The sequence below is a fragment of the Colias croceus genome, chromosome 22, assembly GCF_905220415.1.
Source record: "Colias croceus chromosome 22, ilColCroc2.1".
NCBI lineage: Eukaryota > Metazoa > Arthropoda > Insecta > Lepidoptera > Pieridae > Colias > Colias croceus.
The window spans coordinates 3,051,267-3,072,620 of NC_059558.1; the positions used below are offsets into that span (position 1 = coordinate 3,051,267).

Here is a 21,354-nt window from a genome sequence, read left to right on the forward strand (position 1 = left end):
TAAAAAAATAAAGAAATAGTTGACAGTTGACACACAGTTGACAGTTGACGCATGTTCAATGTTCATGAGATTGAAGCACAAAATTGCACAAAATTGCAAAATAAAAATAAAGAGTACCCGCTTCTGCTAATAATGACTTCAGCATCGTCTAGCAGTGCTCGATCTCTATTTGCAGAATCTAAACAGCGTCTTGCTGAGAGAGTACAAGTTAATATGAACAACATAACATCACTTGCACGACAGATTCAACGAGGATCGAAATCAAACGAAGTAAATATTTGTGTAATCTAATACCTAATTTTTTTTTTTTATGTCAGAGCAAGCAAAGGAGCAGGTGGGCCACCTGATGTTAAGTGTCATTTTTCAAATCTGACCAGTAGTTCCCGAGATTAGCATGTTCAAACAAACAAACAAACTTTTCAGCTTAATAATATTAGTATAGATAATATCCATATCATATTACTTATATGGTCATTGTACAACTAATTAATATCTAAAAAAAATGATTTTTATAACATTATTGTATTTAATTTGATATTTTTGGTTTTATGGCATTCAAATGCTTTATAAATATAAATTTATATATAATTGTATTTTTTTTCCTCTATTACAGCATTTGATGAAAGCAGCAAGAGACACAGCATCGACAGAGCCGTTAATGGAGAGTACAGAGGCAAACTTAAAGAAAATGCAACTAATTTCGGTGCACATGGGATACCAGTATGAAAGTATATTGAAATCGGCTCAAATACTGTCAGAAGCAGGCGAACAAGCTGCTAATTTGCATAGATGAATTTGTGATAATAAGTATGATTATTATGAAATAAAGGCTTATAATTTTTGTACTGAACACCTTGTCTATTACAGTTAAAGGTTGACAATTGTTAAAAATCCATACTAATATTATAAATGCGAAAGTAACTCTGCCTGTCTGTCTGTTACTCAATCACGCCTAAACTGCTGAACCAATTTTCATGAAATTTGGTATGGAGATATTTTGATACCCGAGAAAGGACATGGGCAATATCCCGGAAATCCCTCAGGAACGGGAACATGCGAGTTTTTCTTTGACTGCGCGGGCGAAGCCGCGGGCGGAAGCCTAGTTGAATATAATTTGAGAAACATATAAGAAGGAATAAATATTGTAATAGTTATGTTAAAATGCAGACATGAATCAATGTCGTACACATGAAAATCCATAAAGATTCTGATTAAACAAATATTGATTTGAATCAATATAAGATGTAGAATTGAATTATATTCTCAATCAAAATCAAAATCAAAAATCAAATCTCATTGTTGCGTTTGAGTATTGTATAAGTCCTAAACATTGTTGTGTCTGACTCCTGACATACTGGTTTTTACCTAGTTTGGGAGTCAGAGACTTCAATATTTCAACATGTAAAATCTTTTGTCAATAAAGAATTTTTATTTATTTTTATTGTTTTAAAACAATATTATTGGTTAACATTCCTTTAATGATAAGTCTCAATATGATAAGGATTTTTAAAAGAAAAAGATATAACTGATAATGGCTAAGAACAAATAATTAAAATTTTAACCTTATATAAAAATAATCAATTTGTTACTTATTATTCTGTACTTTAGAAAATATGTAAAGTCTACTAGTATGTAAGTTAACTAAACAATACTGGCTAAGTGGAGGCTGGAGAGGAAGGCGTCGATCGTCTCTAGCACAGGAATGTTCCTAGTTGAGGCGATCGTTGTGTCTAATTTGTTTTGTATTTATGTATTGTTTCCAAATAAATGATTTTTATTTATTTATTTAGGTAACATTGATAGACTCTGTAAATAAGGTAAAAGATAGTAGAGTCGGTTCCCTTTGAGTGATTGAAGAAGAGATTCCAGAATTATTTTATGAATATAATATACCACATAATATGATACAGTATTGAGTATACGTACCTACTACAGTAATTAATTTTACAGTAACAATATTTTGATGGTTTAAAATGTTCTTTAAATATTTATGTAGGTATTTCCGTATGATCGTTTTCAAACCATTTATTTAAAAATTGTCTAAGGAGATTTATATTCAAAAACTTTATTATTCTCGCATACCTAGATGGATAAATATGTATCTAAAGTTTTACGAGCAGCCAGTAAACAGCCATACTCAATCAAATCTGCGGTACTCTGTGGGCTGGCCTCTCACTAAAAAAAAAAAAAAAATTAATTATTTGCTTATTATTATAAATTATGAAAAACAACTTTGACTGCTTAATTCTGTTTGTGTCAGTTTTTAATGGATCTAAGTTGTTTTCTTTGGTAAGAAAAATCTCATTTTTAGGCATAGGTGGATCATTTATGCTTGCTCTGCATAATTTTGGGTATATTACAAATAGAAATAAAATATGTTACAAACATTTTAATTAGTATTTATTACCATATTATTTTTTTCTACAATTGTTTTTTCTAATAAACTGCTCTACAAATTTTAGTGGGCATACAAATTGTATATCGATCAAGGGATCATATTGAAAATTTAAAGTGTCTCAAAGTTTTTCAGAACACTTATCATGCTGAAAATCTTTAACAAAATAGGCGGGTAGGTGTGAATTCTAAAATTGTATGTACTAAAGTTAGGTCAAACCATTAGTGAAAAATTAGGGATTTTTTCTTACATTATGAATTAAAAAAAATATGTATAATATGCTTCTCTATAAATTACATGTTATAATTTAAATAATTTATAAAGGAAACATGCACGTAAGTACTATTTGCAAACAAAGAAAATTGTGTTTGATGTTACGCGAGTATTTATACATTTTGAAATTAATTATACAATATTTAGAAATTAAAGACCAACGGTTTTACAACGCGATATACTCATTATATTATAATCACAATATTCTATATTAAACTATTTCATTGAAGCAATTATTGGAAGCATCTGTATAGATTTAAATATTATCTTTTAAAATACTTAATGGACAGACAATTTTATAACATAATAAATATGTAGTTGAAGACACGTTGTACTTATTATGTACATTAACGATCCGGACATAACCTGACATTTCATCTGATAAATATATACCTGATCAGATTTTCCAAGAATGGTTCTATATTTTACAATCCTTTAGTTACGAAGTAGACCAAGGTTCGATTTCACGGAATTCGCCTCACTCCGTGTTTACTCCGCGCAAAAACTAATTTGTTTTAATTTGGAACTATTTCAGTGTTGCAGTTTACGGTTTCATGAAAGATTGTGGGTTCAAGGCAGTTATTATATTTGGTAACACGGATGACTGAACTGTTGAACCAGGAATTTATTATGACCATGTCAAAGATATTTTGGCCATCGAAATACCTAGTTTAGACCAGATACTTTTTAATTGCAGTTACCAAATATGCGCTTAATTTTGGCTTATCATATACTATAAAATATTTATTAAGTAACCCGTAAATGTTATAATTTCCCCTATATACCTAACTACCAAATGAATTTGATTTGGCAATCCAAAAACAGAGTCGTGAACTCGTGACTCCAACTTCAATCTTGTAAAAAAGATGTAACAAATATTAATAACCGATAACTTAACTACAGGGAAAGTGAAAGAGGTAATGTAATTACTATCAGATAAATCCATATTGCAAGGGTAACCTGCACAGAACCGAAAAATAAAATAAAAAGACTACCACCTACTGCATAAGTACTTAACTATTGATCTATAAAAATTAATACCTAGGGCTGACAAATCAGATATAAATTGTTGAAAAAAAAATACCTAACTAAGTAGGTATATGTATTTTTTGAACCTTCATATTTCGTGAAATTTGGTTAAGAATGGAAAATATTATCATTATATTATTCATTATATTATTTTTGAACATTATTTAAATGCGTAAAGGTTAAGAGCAATGCGTTTCATGACCTTTCAATTAAACAAAGTTTCTCTATGCTCTTTAGTCTTTACGCAACGCTTTTTCGATGGTATCTTTCGCATAATTTCTACTACAAAAATGTTTTTTTTTCTTGAACTATGTGTAAAAGAAAGGCAAGACTATCTAACTAGGATATGGATTAGGTAAAGCCAAGGAGAGAAATGGTCTAGGACCTTTTAGAATTATTATTTATTATTAGAATTTTATTTATTTTTAGAATTTTATTATAGCTAACTGCCCCAGCAAAAGTTGTTTTGATTGCTCTATTTTCGTGTTTTATCTCAATTCTTCGTGTCTTAACAATTACGTTAAGAATTTGCCGAAATGCGTAAGCCGTTCTCGACTCTTGGCGATTCATTTTTATTAATAAAACATCGTTACAAAAAGATGATTTTAATAGTCTTTAATTTCTTCAAACGGGAATGTTTTGATTTCTTTGCGTCCTTAACCCAATGTTTATGTGATTAATACATTTGTACATTCGCTTTTTTTCTTTAAATATAGGAGTAGCAGGAAAATAAAAGATATTTCAGAAGTAATAAAAATTAAATACCACCATAATATGTAAAATTTCGCGCCTGGCACAAAAGACAGACCAGACATGTTCAATTTGCTTCTATTATAATATGTGGGTCACAATTTTATCGAGAACAATATCCAGACCGTTTATTTAAATTCTCTTTGAGCGCCATTTACTTAAAATCTTATTATTTAAATTGTCTTTCTTTTTGGACCTTTGTTTTATTAGTTCAATTTCCGCCATGCATTTGCTCGTCTATACTTTTTAATTCGTGTCTACCGTGCCATTGTATCAATTGCCCGCTCTACTTATTACACTTTCATTTTTTTTTCGCGACATCCATTATTATTGTATTGGGCACGAGGTTATGCAACGGCTACCTTTGGAGTTTTGATATAATTTTCGCTGCTTTGTGTCTCGCGCCAAAATAATTTGCCGCCAATTTTGACAGCCGTCATTCTTATGTATCTGTGGAGAAGAGCTATAATCGCGCATAGAGTATAAAGTGAACGGTAAAAGAGGTTTGTTGTTGGATGTGATCGTGACTACAGAAGCGCCTGTTCTCTTGTTACGCAAGTCAAACTTATAATTATCTACGTTGAAAGCGCAAAATTTGCGAGTTCGCTTAGTGAACAAATGGGATACTGGGCTCTTCTCACGACTTGATTTTTTTAATGCAGGTCTTAGGTCATCTTGCTGTACCAGAGTTCAAATGCACTTTACTTGCTATTTTATTTGTTGTATCTATGTATTGCGATATTACAACGTATATTAGGTACATGATTATGTATTTTTTCAATGTCCACTTCAACTTTATCGAGATAGTAATTGAGTAAATCGAATAAAGCAATTAAATTATATAAAAGCTCAATGAATGCATACTGAGCTAGCTAGCTTAGAATCAGTAAACTTTTGAAGCATGTAGGTATTTAATTTTATGCTAACTTTCTTATAAGATGACTATCCAAATATAAATTCCCATTCAGTTTTAATCATCTCTCTATCTGATTTCAATATATTTTCTCAAGTGTTTATTTTAGGTACAAACAATATTTTAATAATTTTATTCTTTTTATTCTATACGTCTGATTGTCTTTTTACATGTTTAATAGAATATGTTCAATATATTCTTTGTACAAAATCATCAATTTTATGATACACACTATACATGCACATGAGTTAGATAGCGCACTATACGGAGGCACTTTAGGTGACAATTATTAGGTAAAACATGGAAGAAAACGTGGGCTTATATTCCAGACAGACATAGAGATACATTATAGGTAAATAATTAGACGCTACGTTTCCGTCCGCGACTTCGCTCGCGCAGTCAAAGAAAAACCCGCTTAGTTCCCGTTCCCGTGGGATTTCCGGGATTGCGTCATTTTCCCGGGATAAAAAGTAGCCTATGTCCTTTCTCGGGTATCAAAATATCTCCATACCAAAATTCATGAAAATTGGTTCAGTAGTTTAGGCGTGATTGAGTAACAGACAGACAGACAGAGTTACTTTCGCTGTTCGCATTTATAATATTAGTATGGATTAGTTTAGGTAGGTTATGCATAACAATTCCCATGACCTACAACCATAAACCAATGAATATATTGTAAAATAATTACCATCTAATGACCGTGTGGTCAGTAAAATAAACAAATCAAAAGCAGGAAGTGATTGAGCAGGATTATTAATAAATTATCACCATTCATTCCTGTCGCGTATGCGCATCCTACTCTTGATCTATTGCATCACTAGTACCGGTTGATGTTATATAATTATTCATTGTTGAGATAGATTAAATCTCTGAAGGAATGCAGATGCGACGAACGGAATATGCAGAATTCGTTACGTCACTAGAGCAATTGAATTTGTTATTTTTTACTCTGTGGTCTGTAATGACAGAATCTTTTGAAAATGGAATGAAAAAAAAGGACAATAAAACTTATAGCATTTATTAATACATAATAGTTAATAACACTCCAGAATGGCGCTAGTGTCGGAATTCTTTAAATAACTTGACTCCTCTCTTCATGGTAGCGCTAGATTAGTTGAATCTTTAATTTTCCACGCAGAGATGGTTGTTCTTACTCCCACTTAATAAAAGTTGTATAAAACTACATTAAATACAATATTTCGTACAATAAGAAGCAATAATAAAGTCATAGGATTTGGCATTTCTTCAGTCATTGCTAATCTTAGTCAGATTCTAAGAGCACCTTTCAATTACTGTGAGGAATATTACAATCACGACAGTCACGGGTCAAATCCTGATGTAATGCCGTTTCAACTTTTGAACTTCTTAATTTATAATTAACAGAAATATGCTCATATCATTATAATATTATGTAGGTACCTACTATGCTCATTTTAACCCTAGGCATCATTATAAATACAAATCACCGCAGTTTTAACTGCGTGATTTTGTGATTATATCAAAATAATACAAGCGGCCTCACAATATCTTCGACGAACATTTAATTTTGGTTTAATACGTGTTAAATGAGGTGTTAAATTATTGACTTTTCTTTTAGTAAATAAATTAAGTATTGAAACCTTGATTAGTTTTATGGCTTAAGATGCGGTCTTTTAATTATTTATGAAGTCTTGGCGTATCTGCACAAGTTAATCTTTGTAATTATTTGTTTATTTTCCCATGCCCAAGTGAGGTCAGAAACTAAGAACTTACTTCGAAATATATTGTTTAAATAAAGCATAAACTTCACGTTCCATACATTGAGATAATATGAATATGGAGCAGACACCACGAACAAAATCTGTGCGCCAAGCGCGGCGGCGCGGGGCGCGCGAATGGCGGCTAGACAGTCATAGATTATGCGATGTCACTGACTCACCGCTATAGAGGCGACACTTGGTTTCATTCTGTCTATTTTATTGGGTGCCACTCATTACATGCATGTTGACTTGAAATTTTCTTTGTACTTACTTAATATTTATTTTAGGTATAAACTGACTTTACTTAATTTTAATTGTTATTTTTTATATTTAATTTTTCTGTGATTTTATGTATGTTTCTTTGATTATTATTATTTGTGATATGTCAATTTTATATTTTATGATTGTGATTTATATTTCATATTATGTGTATTAGTGATTTTTGTGGGTCTTTGTTACTCTTAAATAAAGAATTTATTATATTATTATTATTTACTACGCGGGGCTAACAATATCTGGCATATAATATAGGATGATGTAAATAGTGACGTCATATGGTATAATTTAATTTTTTTCGCGTTTTAGGTTCAGTCAGGGCTATGGGAAGTTTCATTCCTTACAAAGTGAGCCTTTTTTAGAAAAAAATAAAATAAAAGCCGTTTATTTTTTTTTCCTCAGAACATGTTCCCGGCTCAGAAATTGCTTGTATTGCCAATACTATTGTAGCACACCTTCGGCTAAAATAAATAAAATAATAATAATGTTAGTGATGGCTAAAATAATATTTTATTTGTTATACAAATCCGTAAAATTTTATTATTATTACTAACATCAATACAAGGAACAGCAGACTTCTTTAGAAAACGCCTTCCCGCTTTTGTGGTATATTTATCCTCATCGCGAAAATGCAATGAACAGACGCAAGTTCTATCGGATGGTAACCAGGTTTCTTCACTGCGGTTGTTTTGGACAAATTTTACCCATTTTTCCCTTTCTTCACGGCCCAGACATGGAAACCTTGAATAGAAAAAATATTAAATTTTACTTATTTCTGAACTAGAGGTCGGCCCCGGCTTCGCCCCATATTTCGCAATAAAAAGTAGCCTATGTTCTTTCTCAGGGTCTAAAGATTGTCTGTGCCAAATTTCATCAAAATCGGTCCAGTAGTTTATGAGCCTATTCATTACAATCAAACAAACAAAGTTTTCCTCTTTAAAATATTAGTGCAGATAAATAAATAATAATTCAATTATACCTACGCTCCAGTCAGTAGCTTATACAATATCAATTTAAAACTTGATTAAAATCAATTAACAAAAAAAAATTGGTGATTAAGTAATTGATTTTCATATATCATGATTTTATGCTTTTCTAAATATGTAAAATTATTATTTTATACTATAAAAATATACGCCAGCAAATATTACTAACAACACTTATTTCATGCCCAATGTCATATCTTAAATTTTTAATCTATGACAAAATGTCGCCCGCCAAAAATTTTGCTCTAACTAAGTTTTAAAAATTATTATCTAGTTACTTACTGATGAAAAGTTATTCCTTTGCACTTTTCCGTATTATTTGTATTATTTGTGCAATATCGTAACACACACGTAGGCATATTTGATGCGTTTTACTTTAAAACAAATAAAAAATGAGCGTGACGTTCGCGCCAATGAGCGGAGCAAGCGACTGAGTGCAGTTACGCCAGATGACGTATGTTGAGCGGAACATATGTGATGTAGGCGGTATCGTCTCCATATTCATATTATCTCAATGGTTCCATATAAATGCTTATTTATACCCGGCGCGGCCTAAGATGATCCCTATGACACTGACAGTTATTCTCAAGAGACAAACTTGTAATGGCGTCACCATTCAATTAGAAACGTATTGGAGGCGTCTAAAAATGGCATTTATTAATTTTTACGTAGCTTTATGCCATTACAATGATATTCCGTTGGAATTATAACAATTCTTAACATTTACGAGAAATTATATCAATCTGACTTTACGTTTACGTCCTTCAAAACTTACATCGTTGGCATTTATCGACTAGTGCGGAAAGTATCGATAAACAAATTTCGATAATGGAAACGAGTTCACATTTTTTCCATGCTTAAGCTATAGTTCATTCACTATTGAATGGAACAGAAGATCGCAGCATAATTAATTAATTAATAACCGTTCGCGTTAATTTACTTACCTATGATAATATAAGTTTTTTAGAAAAATTAAATGGGGGATTCCATTTTCATGATAAAATAATATACACTGTGTTAAACATGTTAAAAATTATGAGAAAATGATAAGGTGCATTTTTATGTTTTGGAAAACTTTCGTTTTACTTACCGTTTCGTTTACATAATAGACGTTAAAAATTCATTTTATAATATTTGTAAAAACATGTTTACCGACGTGGCTGAATGCAAACCACGCCTTTGCCTATAAAATAGTAAAGTATCGACACGATCCATCATACGAGCAATCACTAAGACAAACTGTCATAGGGATCATCTTAGGCCGCGCCGGGTATAGTGAGACAGCTACGTGTCCGACGATGACGCCTCATTGGTATTATTTGCTCAAGTTCTATTTTCAAACTGAGAATAAAAAAGTTAATGATTTTGGCGCCAATTCATACAAGAAGTTTTCATGCCTATCAGCATAGATTATAACAACAGTTTAATTATCTATAGTGCTTAAAAATGCTTATTTAGTGAGACAGCTACGTGTCCGACGATGACGCCTCATTGGTATTATTTGCTCAAGTTCTATTTTCAAACTGAGAATAAAAAAAGGTAATGATTTTGGCGCCAATTCATACAAGAAGTTTTCATGCCTATCAGCATAGATTATAACAACAGTTTAATTATCTATAGTGCTTAAGTACATTTCGTCTGTTTTGAAAAAGCTCATGAATCTAACTAGCCAGTTACGAACACCATAGGTCATAATCTGAAAAAGTGAAATCCCATTCACGTTGAATTTAGCATTTTATATTCAAAATTCTTGCTTCAAAATGCAGTTCAGTCTTTACAGGCGTAGCGTGCCTTCAAGATTCCTCAAAACAAATATTTCCAGAAGATCAATTATAAAATTCTGGTCGATTATTTCACACAGAACGGGCATAGTTAATAGAGCGTTAAAGGATTCGGGTTTAAGCATTTATTTGTGTAAATGTATTCGAATAATTCGTTACATACTAAACGCAAGTGGAGCGTGGTGGTAACGTGGTATGTTGATCGCTGTCCAGTTCGTTCTTGCGTAATTTATTATGTGATGCAAACAAAACATTCGTTATGATGTTCCTACTAATTATGTTTGTTATTGAATACATACTTGATGCGAATACAATACAAAATTGTTTAATTAACACACACATTCTGAAGAAAACAAAAAGAAACTAGAGATACATATAAGATACATGTTAAATAGGCGGCCTTATCGCTATCAAGCAATATCTGCAAGAAAACCTTTGGATAGAATATGTTTTGTGAAAAAGAATTGGATAGGTGGTGTTTAAATTAAATGATAAATGAGAGAGACTTCTAGTAGGAGATGTTCTGTGGTTAAATGGTTTTTGAAACAATCTTATGGATGTTGACACGGCAAATATAATACATTTTATATTAAATAGTAATTATGATGTTATAAAACTTGAATAAAGGAAATAAGTACCTAGTAATAAAACAAATATCTATGCAATACACGTTAATAAACTGCCAAAAAGGTTTCTATTTTATTATCTCCAGAATAGCACTTAAAACGAAAAACTTTTTTCTTTTAATTGGTCGCCTTAATAAAAATAATTCACTTTATAAATTTGTGTAGATAAGGCGTAGATGGCCCTGTGTCCCTATGTATGCATCTTCAAAACTAGGCAACGGATTTTAATACGGTTTTTAGGGTTCCGTACCTCAAAAGGAAAAAACGGAACCCTTATAGGATCACTTTGTTGTCCGTCTGTCCGTCCGTCCGTCCGTCCGTCCGTCCGTCTGTCAAGACCCTTTTTCTCAGGAATGCGTGGAGGTATGAAATTTATATCAATTACTCAGGTCTACTGTCCCTTGAAGCTGTGAAAAAATCAAACTTCTAAGCCAACGCAATCAAAAGATACAGCCGTTTATGCCGCAAATGAAAATGAAAATTTTCGACACTTGCAAGGGAATCAAAACCTACAGGATGCTTCCCGTGAACTCAGAATCTTGAAATTTGGTACGAAGCAACGTCTTATAGCAAAGATAAAGGAAAAATTACGAAAACCATAAATTTTTAGTTACATCACATAATATATTTTTTTTAATTGTAAACCTTGCAGGTTTGTACGGAACCCTCGGTGCGCGAGTCCGACTCGCACTTGGCCGGTTTTTTTTAATAGATAGAGTGATTCAAGAGGAAGGTTTGAGTACATAAGAAGGGCGAACCCGCGGGCGGAAAGCTAGTAATCTAAAAATATTGTATTAATTAGCAAAGGTCTTCTCTGACATTCTTAAAGTTAATTAAGTGTGTGCTATAAACAATATTTAGCGTGTGTTCGTTAATTTGTAGATCCAATGCCTTGTTTCAAATTATGAATGATATATTAGCAAACGTATAAGGTTATTGTAGATCATTTGGTGCATATTTAGTAAATATAACACGCAATTCAACAATGTACTAAAAGTTAGGTTAAGGACGGCAGACAATGGGCTGTTAAATTTAACTATGTAAGGACAGTACTCATAGTATAATAATTTTCTAGTTCTCATTTTTTGTTAAGTTAAACACGTAAAACATTACTAGATGTGACTTTTAAGAGTACAAAATATATATTTACATGAACTTTATAACATAAAGAAGAGTCTTCTCGTGTGTTTTCTTAAAAATCTTGACGATTTTATATTAAGCTATTGCATAGCTTCTATCGCGTGCCTTGAGCGCGGGGACCGAATCCAGAAATTGCGTAACGAAAAACCTCACGCTCCCCACTCCGACAGGCACGGAGGTGTGGCTTGAAGGCATCGCATGCAATAGCTTTACCGCGGCAGTCCCCGAGTGCCACACGTAATTTTTTTACTAGCGGTCCGCCCCGGCTTTGCCCGTGGTGTTTGTTTACGATTTCTCTCCATAAGAACCATTCTCTTACTTCAAGGAATGTTATAAAAAAAGAATTGACGAAATCGGTTTAGCCATTCTCGAATTATGCTTAGCTTACCAACATATTTTGCGATTCATTTAAATATAATAGAGATACATAATATGTCAGGGCATTGAAACTGTGATACAAGAAAAAAAAGAGTTATATTATATTATTACATATTATTTATTAAACAAGAAAAGTACAATAAGAAAAAAAACTGTTCCAACGTCAAGAGTACCTTATTACATATGTTTATTTTTTCCGCGTCAATGAAGCTACAAGTTATAACAGAATGCGGTTAGGGTTGCGAAAAATATTTATTATAATAATAAAATAATAATAATAAATATTTCAGGACAATTTCCACACACGGCACGATCTGATCCCATTGTATTGTTATTACAAACAAAAAAAGGACTCTACATTTAATAATAAAGTTTGATATGCATTCGAAAAGTATTTTGAGGCAACCTATTTAAATTGGTCACCAATTTAAAAATAATAGATATCTACTTATTCGTTAAATTTTACGATGAAAAAGAACTATTGCATACGTACAACCCTAGCATTGATTAGGTGTAAGAGCTAGCGTGCAAGAGCAACTTTTGTCTCCGCAACTATTTTGTCTCTCCCATCAACTCTATGGGCTAGTAAGAAAGTGCGCGCACGTCGCTACGTGCGCAACTCCCCATAAAGTTGATGGGGGAGACAAAATAGTTGCGGAGACAAAAGTTGCTCTTGCACGCTAGCTCTTAAACAATTCCTACCTACTTATAACGCTGCATAAACTTTATCTTTCTATTACTGACCTTTTGGTGCTTTGTGCTGTGGTCATTGTTAACTTCAGAGCAGCCGATATGATGACAGTCAGGTTGGAGGCATATCCATAGATTTGGTCCGCTAGCAAAGCAATTGTTTTAATAATAAATTCTGGGCCAATTAAACAATGGCAATTTTTACCATTTTGCGACAACCCAAAGGAATAAAGATGTGTTCCACGAATAGCGTAAAAAGTCGTTAAGACAAACTGCGTTTAAAATTCCACACCTCATAATGAGGAAGGTAAGTTTTTGTCATTAATCACAACGCAAGTGTAATGTATAAAATATAAACAACGCTAAATTCTTCATAACAACCGCACATTACGGTCTCTGTATGGAGTATTTTTTTAAATTGATTTCCTGTGAATAATTTTAATTTATCGATACGTGTGATTGATTTCAGAAATACTTGGTCGGCTTGTTCGTCATGCATTTTATGCGAATACTAATTGAGAGTCATGGAACTTGACAAATGGTTTCGCGTTTTTGTTTAAAGTCAAATAAGTCGTTGCAGCGCACTTCCTGAAAAAAACCTTTAGTTAATTTTTGTAGTAGTAGTCCTTCTATGTTTTTTTCATACTCTCTAAGATTATATTATATGTAATCAATATTAAAAAGTCAAATTTCAAATAAATTATTTTATTATATTTCGCTACTAGCTGTGTCCCGCGGTTTCACTCTATATTTTATACTTATCTTGTCTTAGCGTGATGATAAATAGCCTTCCTCGTTAAATTGAATTGATTTTTCAGATCGGACCTGTGGTTCCTGCGATACGTACCTACGTTTAAGCAAACAGACAAAGAAACTTTTCAGCTTTATATTAATATAGATGACCATCCTGTTTCCCTTTAAAATAAAGAAACATGCTTGATTAATTTCTCTTTTTTATTAATTATTTAAATAAACAATATTAATTATTATATAGAAACAAAACATAAATCGTAAGAAGCTTCGAGGTTAATACCGTATTTATATTAAAATTTAAATACTTATTCTTATTTTCTCGGCGACAGGAATTATACTTTTCTTTAAACTAATAATATGTTGAAAATATTGATGCAAAGATTATAATACTATGCGATAAATATTTCTTCCCTTCCTGATTCAAGAAATATGTTTGTAATCAGTAAACGCAGAATAAAAATTTTATTCAATAAATAATAATAAAAAAAAATATTTGTCATCAGTTCTGGTGTATAACATTTTTTTGTGATAAAGAGTAGTTCGAATAATAAAAGTAGCGTACAAAATTACAATTCATTATCGTAATATTCTGAATTGCGTCGTGCCTCTGAAATTATGAGTCGACTGTCATTTATAAGTTATGCCGACCGCGACCCGCGAGCCTTATCTGAAAGACACTCGGACCGGATCGGATATAATTAACAATAGCTCAAACCATTTTGTTCATATCCTAATGCTAAGTTAATAAGTTCATTTTATAGATTCTTAAAAGTCAAGTATCCATCTTAAAAATCGGTAGTTAATACTTACAAATCATAGACGAATAGGTAATATGACCGCCTCAAAGTTATTAATTTTTCTATAACTTAGCAGACGCACTATTATCTTATAAAACACTAGCTTCCGCCCACGACTTTGTACGTGCATCCCGGTTTTTCTCCATTCCCGCAAGAATTTCGGGAAATCCTTTCTTAGGGGAAGCCTACGTTATGACATCTACCTGCATGCCAAATTTCAGCCCGATCCGTCCAGTGGTTTGGGCTGTGCGTTGATAGATCAGTATATCAGTCAGCTTTGAGTTATATATATATATATAGATAGATAACAGAACATACTTATTCTTAAAAATCGCCATACATTAAAATGAATCTTCCTTGATAACATCTTTAGGAAGTATGAAATTGGCAGTAAACCACAATTAGGCTGTGACAGTCGTGATCTCACTCACGGAAGTCCATAGCACATCGGGAAGTGAACTTATACAATTGATAAACAAGAAATGCATATTGTTTACTTGCATATAAATATTCATTTAATGAAGAGGCTTGAAATTTACCTAATGAGGAGTTAAATCGATTAATGATGTTGTTATATAATTCAAGTTTTACTCCCGAATTCACTCATCACATAACATCAGCCTATTCCAGTCCACTGCTGGACGTAGGTCTCTAATTCGAATTCATTCATTTGTACAGAACTAGCTTACCGCCCGCGGCTTCGCCCGCGTTTGTTTAAAACCTAATAAATTATATACTAAAACCTTCCTCTTGAATCACTCTATCTATTAAAAAAACCGCATCAATATCCGTTCCGTAGTTTTAAAGATTTAAGCATACATAGGGACATAGGGACAGAGAAAGCGACTTTGTTTTATACTATGTGAATTAGTAGATATAATACATTTTATTTTACACATTTTATTATTTATGAAGAACATCTTCTTTGTTCTTTCCTAGTTCCCGGAAAAGCATAGTTAATGTCATGATGAGCTTACATTTACATGGATGGTATGATTTTAAAAGTAAGCTCTGTAATTCCATATTTATTTATTTTTTAAACAGGTACTACTTGTGAGTGAAGAAATTAAATAAAGACGAATTATTTTTTTAGAATAAAATAACAATTCATTTTGCAGTGGACCGTTTTCGTTTTCACAAAATCTCTACATAGTATGTTTCACAAGCATTATTTTAAATTCAAGCGCCTACAGGAAAGTCGAATTCCAACAAATATACATTAGTAATAAATAAATATAATCGAATCGATTTATTAGTGAAATCTAATATCACGTGCGACCTTACCTTATAATGTAATGCATCAGTGATCATGTATGTCAGTACACATACGAAATTGTGTAGACATTTTGTTTGAGATATTTATATTACGATAATTGTTACGTGTAGATCGCGGTTTGTGATTCCTCTAAAGTCTAACGTAATGTAGCTTTAGAGTGAACATTGAGAAAAGTTGTTAAGTTCTATTTAGCAGGGTAATTTTTTTAATTATTAATAGTTGAATGATTTGAAGATTGGAGATTAAAGTAATAATACATAGAGTTTCGAGTGCATTTAAACTGAGGTCTATAATCCATACTAATATTATAAATGCGAAAGTAACTCTGTCTGTCTGTCTGTCTGTTACTCAATCACGCCTAAACTACTGAACCAATTTTCATGAAATTTGGTATGGAGATATTTTGATACCCGAGAAAGGACATAGGCTACATTTTATCGCGAAATATGTACCACGGGCGGACCACTAGGACGTTATAAAACAGTTGAATATTTATTTACTTAAGTACATAAATTAGTAACATATTCTGTAAGAAAGTTTTCTTTATTATGGAATTTAAAAGATTCTCAGTACTTCAGTAGGTTATATTAGTAACTAGATTTCCGCCCGCGGCTTTGCCCGCGTTTGCAAAGGAAAACCCGCATAGTTCCCGTTCCCGTGGGATTTCCGGGATAAAAACTATCCTATGTGATAATCCAAGTTACCCTCTATATGTGTGCTAAATTTCATTGTAATCGGTTTAGTAGTTTTTACGTGAAAGAGTAACAAACATCCATACATCCATACATCCATACATCCATACATCCTTACAAACTTTCGCCTTTATAATATATATTAGATACTAGCTTACCGCCCGCGGCTTCGCCCGCTTTCTCTAAAACGATTTGAGATTTAAACTATCCTATCTCTCAAGTTTGATCGAACTGCACATGGTGTGCGAATTTTATTATAATCGGTTAAGTGGTTTAGGCGTCCATTGAGGACAAACATTGTGACACGAAATTTATATATATATATTAAAGATTAGATTAGCTGTGGCAGAGTATTTCATAGCATTAGCAGTAGAATTGTCGGTATCAATAGCAGAAGCAGGACCACAGGTAATCTGTGGAAGAAGCAGAAGAAGTAGCAAGACCAGTTGGAGCGATGCTATTCCATAATTATAATAATTATAACAATATGTTATTTTGGTAAACTATGAACCGTTCTTAGGGTATCAGTTTTGACCTCCAGGTTATGAACCGTAATTTACTGTGAACTTTAATTTAGGAAGAGAAATAGATATTATGCAATATATTCCGAGGTTCCTTGTAATAACAGACAGACATTTTAATAAATAAAACGCAAACAACAATACATGCACTCGACCCGACCCACTTTGTGATGGCATCATGCGAAATGTAACATTTCTAAATTGTGTTTTGTTGCGTTTAGATAACTTATCTTTTAAATATTAGTGGTTCAAATTGCATAACAATGTCATGTCTGGTAATTGAATTCGTAGCGAATTGCAGTCGGTCTGTAACTTTTATAATAGCGGTAATGTAGTATATTGATTATAATTTTCTGTAAAGATAACGTAACGTACTTGTAAAAAGACTAGCTGCTGCCCGCGGTTTCACCTGCATGGCTCCGCTCGTTTTAGGCTTAGCGTAATGATAACCTATAGCCTCCCTCGAAAAATGGGCTATCTAACACCGAAATAATTTTTCTAATCGGACCAGTAGTTCCTGAGATTAGTGCGTTTAAACAAACAAACACAAACACTCTTCAGCTTTATAATATTAGTATAGATGAATTTTATGTAATAGACCCTTGACTTAAAAACAAAATAAAAATAATCCTATTTTTACAACATTTTTCATTGATCCGTTCCATTTGTAGAGTTCTAGAGACTCCAATACATACGTATTTTTCAATCCGAACTCTACTAATTATATACTACTAGCTTACCGCCGGCGGCTTCGCCCGCTTTGTCTAAAACTTAATAAATTATATACTAAAACCTTCCTCTTGAATCATCTATTAAAAAAAACCGCATCAATTTTGAATTTTTTCATTCGGATTTCCGTTGTGTAGTTTTAAAGATTTAAGCATCCATTCCAGCCTTTCAAGACGTCCACTGCAGGACATAGGCCTCCCCCAAAGATTTCCAAAACGACCGATCACCAGCGGCCTGACTCCAGCGGCTCCCCGCCACTTTGATCAGGTCGTCTGTCCACCTCGTTGAAGGCCGTCCCACACTTCGACGTCCTGTACGTGGTCGCCAAGATTTAAGCATACAAAGGGACATAGGGACAGAGAAAGCGACTTTGTTTTATTCTATGTAGTGATTTTGAATTTGATCTTAGAACAGTCAACCAAACAACTAAGCTGTTATTAGTGTATAGTTCAGGATACAATTTTGGATGTGATCAGGATGCATTTTTGCAAGTGACTACTATCAAGCTAATTTTCCGTTTGTAGCTTTATTTTGATGAGACGCCCAATAATTTCGTGTACGAAAGTCTCGATTGTGGTAGCTAACAGAGATAACAAGGATACTTGCAAAAATAGGCGATGTATCCTGAACTAGTAGCTCTATACGCTTTATAAAACTTAATAAAATGATGAAAAATGTTGGATGCTCATGAACAATTTTAAGATGATTTGCGATATTAAATTTAAATTATAATAATTGTATGTTGGCAAGGCAGTGCTTAGCAATATGTGCATTAATAATTTAAATGGTAGTTGATTGAAATTATAATAAAGCGGTAATATAGCATCTTGATAATAATTTAATGTAAATTCATTATATAATAAATCAAATAAATAAGAATAAACGATCACATATTATGTGTTTGTTTTATATTATGTTCTTTTGTTCTATAAAATACCTATCCGATTGAGATGAAAATTAGATGAATGTGTTTTATTTGCTAGCTGGTGTCCATGAAATCTTTCCCGTTACCTATGCCTAACTTATCCAATACATACCTAATAATTATCTTTTTAATATATATAAATCTCGTGTCACAATGTTTGTCCTCAATGGACTCCTAAACTACTTAACCGATTATAATAAAATTCGCACACCATGTGCAGTTCGATCCAACTTGAGAGATAGGATAGTTTTAATCTCAAATCGTTTTAGAGAAAGCGGGCGAAGCCGCGGGCGGTAAGCTAGTAATACATATATATATATATATATATATATATATATACCTAATAATTAAAATACATACTAATATTAATCTTAGGTACTACTGGTCCGATTTGAAAGATTCTTTCAGTGTAAGATAGCCCATTTATCGAGGAAGGTTATAGGCTATCATCACGCTAGGACCAACAGGAGCGGAGCAATGCGGGTAAAACCACGGGGCACAGCTAGTATCCAATAAAAATGTAATTAAGTATTTAAACACAAACTTCATATTCCGTTTAGTAGATTCCGTATGTTGAATAAACCATTTAAATATGAAATAGCATATCTATAAATAAATAAAGACTCATTTTTGATTGATAGAGTATCAAATATTTTTAGTATCACGCATTTTCCCCAATTACTAGCTATGTGAAATCTAAATTCACATAGATAGTAGAGTATTATTATTTACTTTTTAATGGAAGTATGTAATAAAAGTGTTAAATAAAATATTTTTAAGATAAAAAAGTGTTTGAAGGCAAGCGAAACCACAGACTAAACATATTATAAAAGTAGCGGTTTTGAACACTGAAATTGCACCTAATAAAAATTAATTGACTGCGTAAATGTGAATTCACATGACATCACTATTATTGGAATTAAGGTTATACAGAAAAAAATATATACCTACTTCCTTTTAATACCAATTTTAAGTGAATGTCATCTGTATACCATTTTCCTATATGATTCAATCTTTGGAGTAATAATTAGATTTGATGTTTAGATCAACGACTCTACGACTAACTAAAGAATGATTCTTATATTATGTTTATACCTGTATGCATCATGGATAAAAATGTATGTACCAAGTATAGATAAACAAAGAACTATTATTTTTTTTAAGTAGAGATTTTTTTTATTCTTTAAACATTTCTTATTTAAAAAGCATTTTAATGCGATAAATAAAAATACCGGCCGAATTGAAAACCTCCTCGTAATTTTGAAGTCGGTTAAAAACTAACTACTTATCTATACTATTAATATTATAAAGCTGAAGAGTTTGTTTGTTTGTTTGAACGTGCTAATCTCAGAAACTGCTGATCCGATTTGTAAAATTCTTTCGGTTTTAGATAGCCCATTTATAGAGAAAGGCCATAGGCCATAAATCATGACGCTAAGACCAACAGAAGCGGAGCGACGCGGGTGATACCGCGGGGCACATCTAGTGTACTATAAAAGTGATATAATGCGTTTGATCAAAGCACAAAGTATTTGTCAAACAATGTTAAAACTGATGAACTCATATAATTTATAGTTTTTTGTATTATTTATAGCTTATTTATGCAAAAAGGTTTATTATATTTTGTGTGACATTAGAATCTCGTTTTTCTTATTAATGTTGAATGATAAACCAGTTGACTAGTTTAATTTAAATGATAAATTAATACCTTTGGTTTGGGGCCCCGAATAATACGGATTAATTTTATGTTCTCTTATAAAATGGAGTAAAGATAGATTATTTTATTTGTTAATTTTAGTGTTATTCCTTTCACTCTTAAATCATTACTCGTTAGAAAGAACGTAACGAAAACTTCGTAGGTATATTGAAGATCAAGAGATAATTATTTAAAGTAGTATGTAGTTAATTAGTTAATAATAACAGAGTAGGTTTGTTTACTAACTTGATTGCATCATATTTGTCGATTATCACGGGACTTGAATTATAATATTTTCGTTGGTTTTTTTTTAATAGAACAGGTTTTAATTATATTTAATAACATGATTAGTTGCATCATGTTAATAATTACTATTATTTGTATATCATTTTTGCATTCAATTATGTTTTATATTAAACAAAAATATTAATTACTTTGGAAGTGACACTTCTTTTGGCGTGTTGAGAGTAAAATTTCAAGGTCGCGTCATGGCAATACTGTCACGTCATAGAGAGAGGCGACGATGTTGGTATCTTTGAACCTTGTCCGAGAAGTCTCACTTCTAACACGTGTGCTAGGCACAATGTCAAAGAGGTTTCACTTATCACACGTGTGCTCGGCAATCATGCTCTTTTTTAATATGTCTATTGGGGCCCTATATTCGATTAAGGGCTTTTATGTATCAAAGCCGGCCCTGTAAAACCCAGGTATACTAATAGTGTTCAATTTAAAGACGGATTTCTGCGGTTTCTCATTCACACATATATTATTAGTAATTCTCAGAAACGGCTCTACCATTTCATAGAGGCTCTTAATCGCGTCATTTGACAGTGTCAGCAAGTGTTTACTTAACATGTAACGTATTTATTTGATAAGTGAGATGTTTAAGTTATTAAGTTATTTAAATCTAAGTCGAGTTATGCATTTAAAATATGAATTATGTGTTCTTGTATGAGAGTTCATGCATTTATAAAATAAGAAAATAACGT

The 21,354-nt window shown here is 32.2% G+C and overlaps 1 protein-coding gene and 1 long non-coding RNA gene across 2 annotated transcripts; one reads left to right on the forward strand and one right to left on the reverse strand.

The window, feature by feature from the left end:
• Positions 1 to 42: 42 nt before the first annotated feature.
• Positions 43 to 850, forward strand: LOC123701846. The gene is made up of 2 exons (XM_045649429.1): positions 43 to 270; positions 614 to 850. Exons 1-2 carry the CDS (start codon positions 52 to 54, stop codon positions 791 to 793), a joined length of 399 nt encoding a protein of 132 aa, XP_045505385.1. The 5' UTR covers positions 43 to 51; the 3' UTR covers positions 794 to 850.
• A 7,021-nt stretch (positions 851 to 7,871) lies between these two features.
• Positions 7,872 to 8,702, reverse strand: LOC123701850. Its single transcript, XR_006752788.1, has 2 exons — positions 8,644 to 8,702; positions 7,872 to 8,116 (listed from the first exon to the last, which is right to left on the reverse strand). It is a non-coding gene; the product is annotated as an uncharacterized LOC123701850 (long non-coding RNA).
• Between the last annotated feature and the right edge of the window lie 12,652 nt (positions 8,703 to 21,354).

What these genes read in the sequence shown, in the direction of transcription:
- LOC123701846 (XM_045649429.1), top strand. Translation starts at nt 52, where the DNA reads ATGTTCAATGTTCATGAGATTGAAGCACAAAATTGCACAAAATTGCAA. An exon ending in GAGGATCGAAATCAAACGAA is followed by an intron (nt 271 to 613) that starts GTAAATATTTGT and finishes CCTCTATTACAG; the next exon opens with CATTTGATGAAAGCAGCAAG.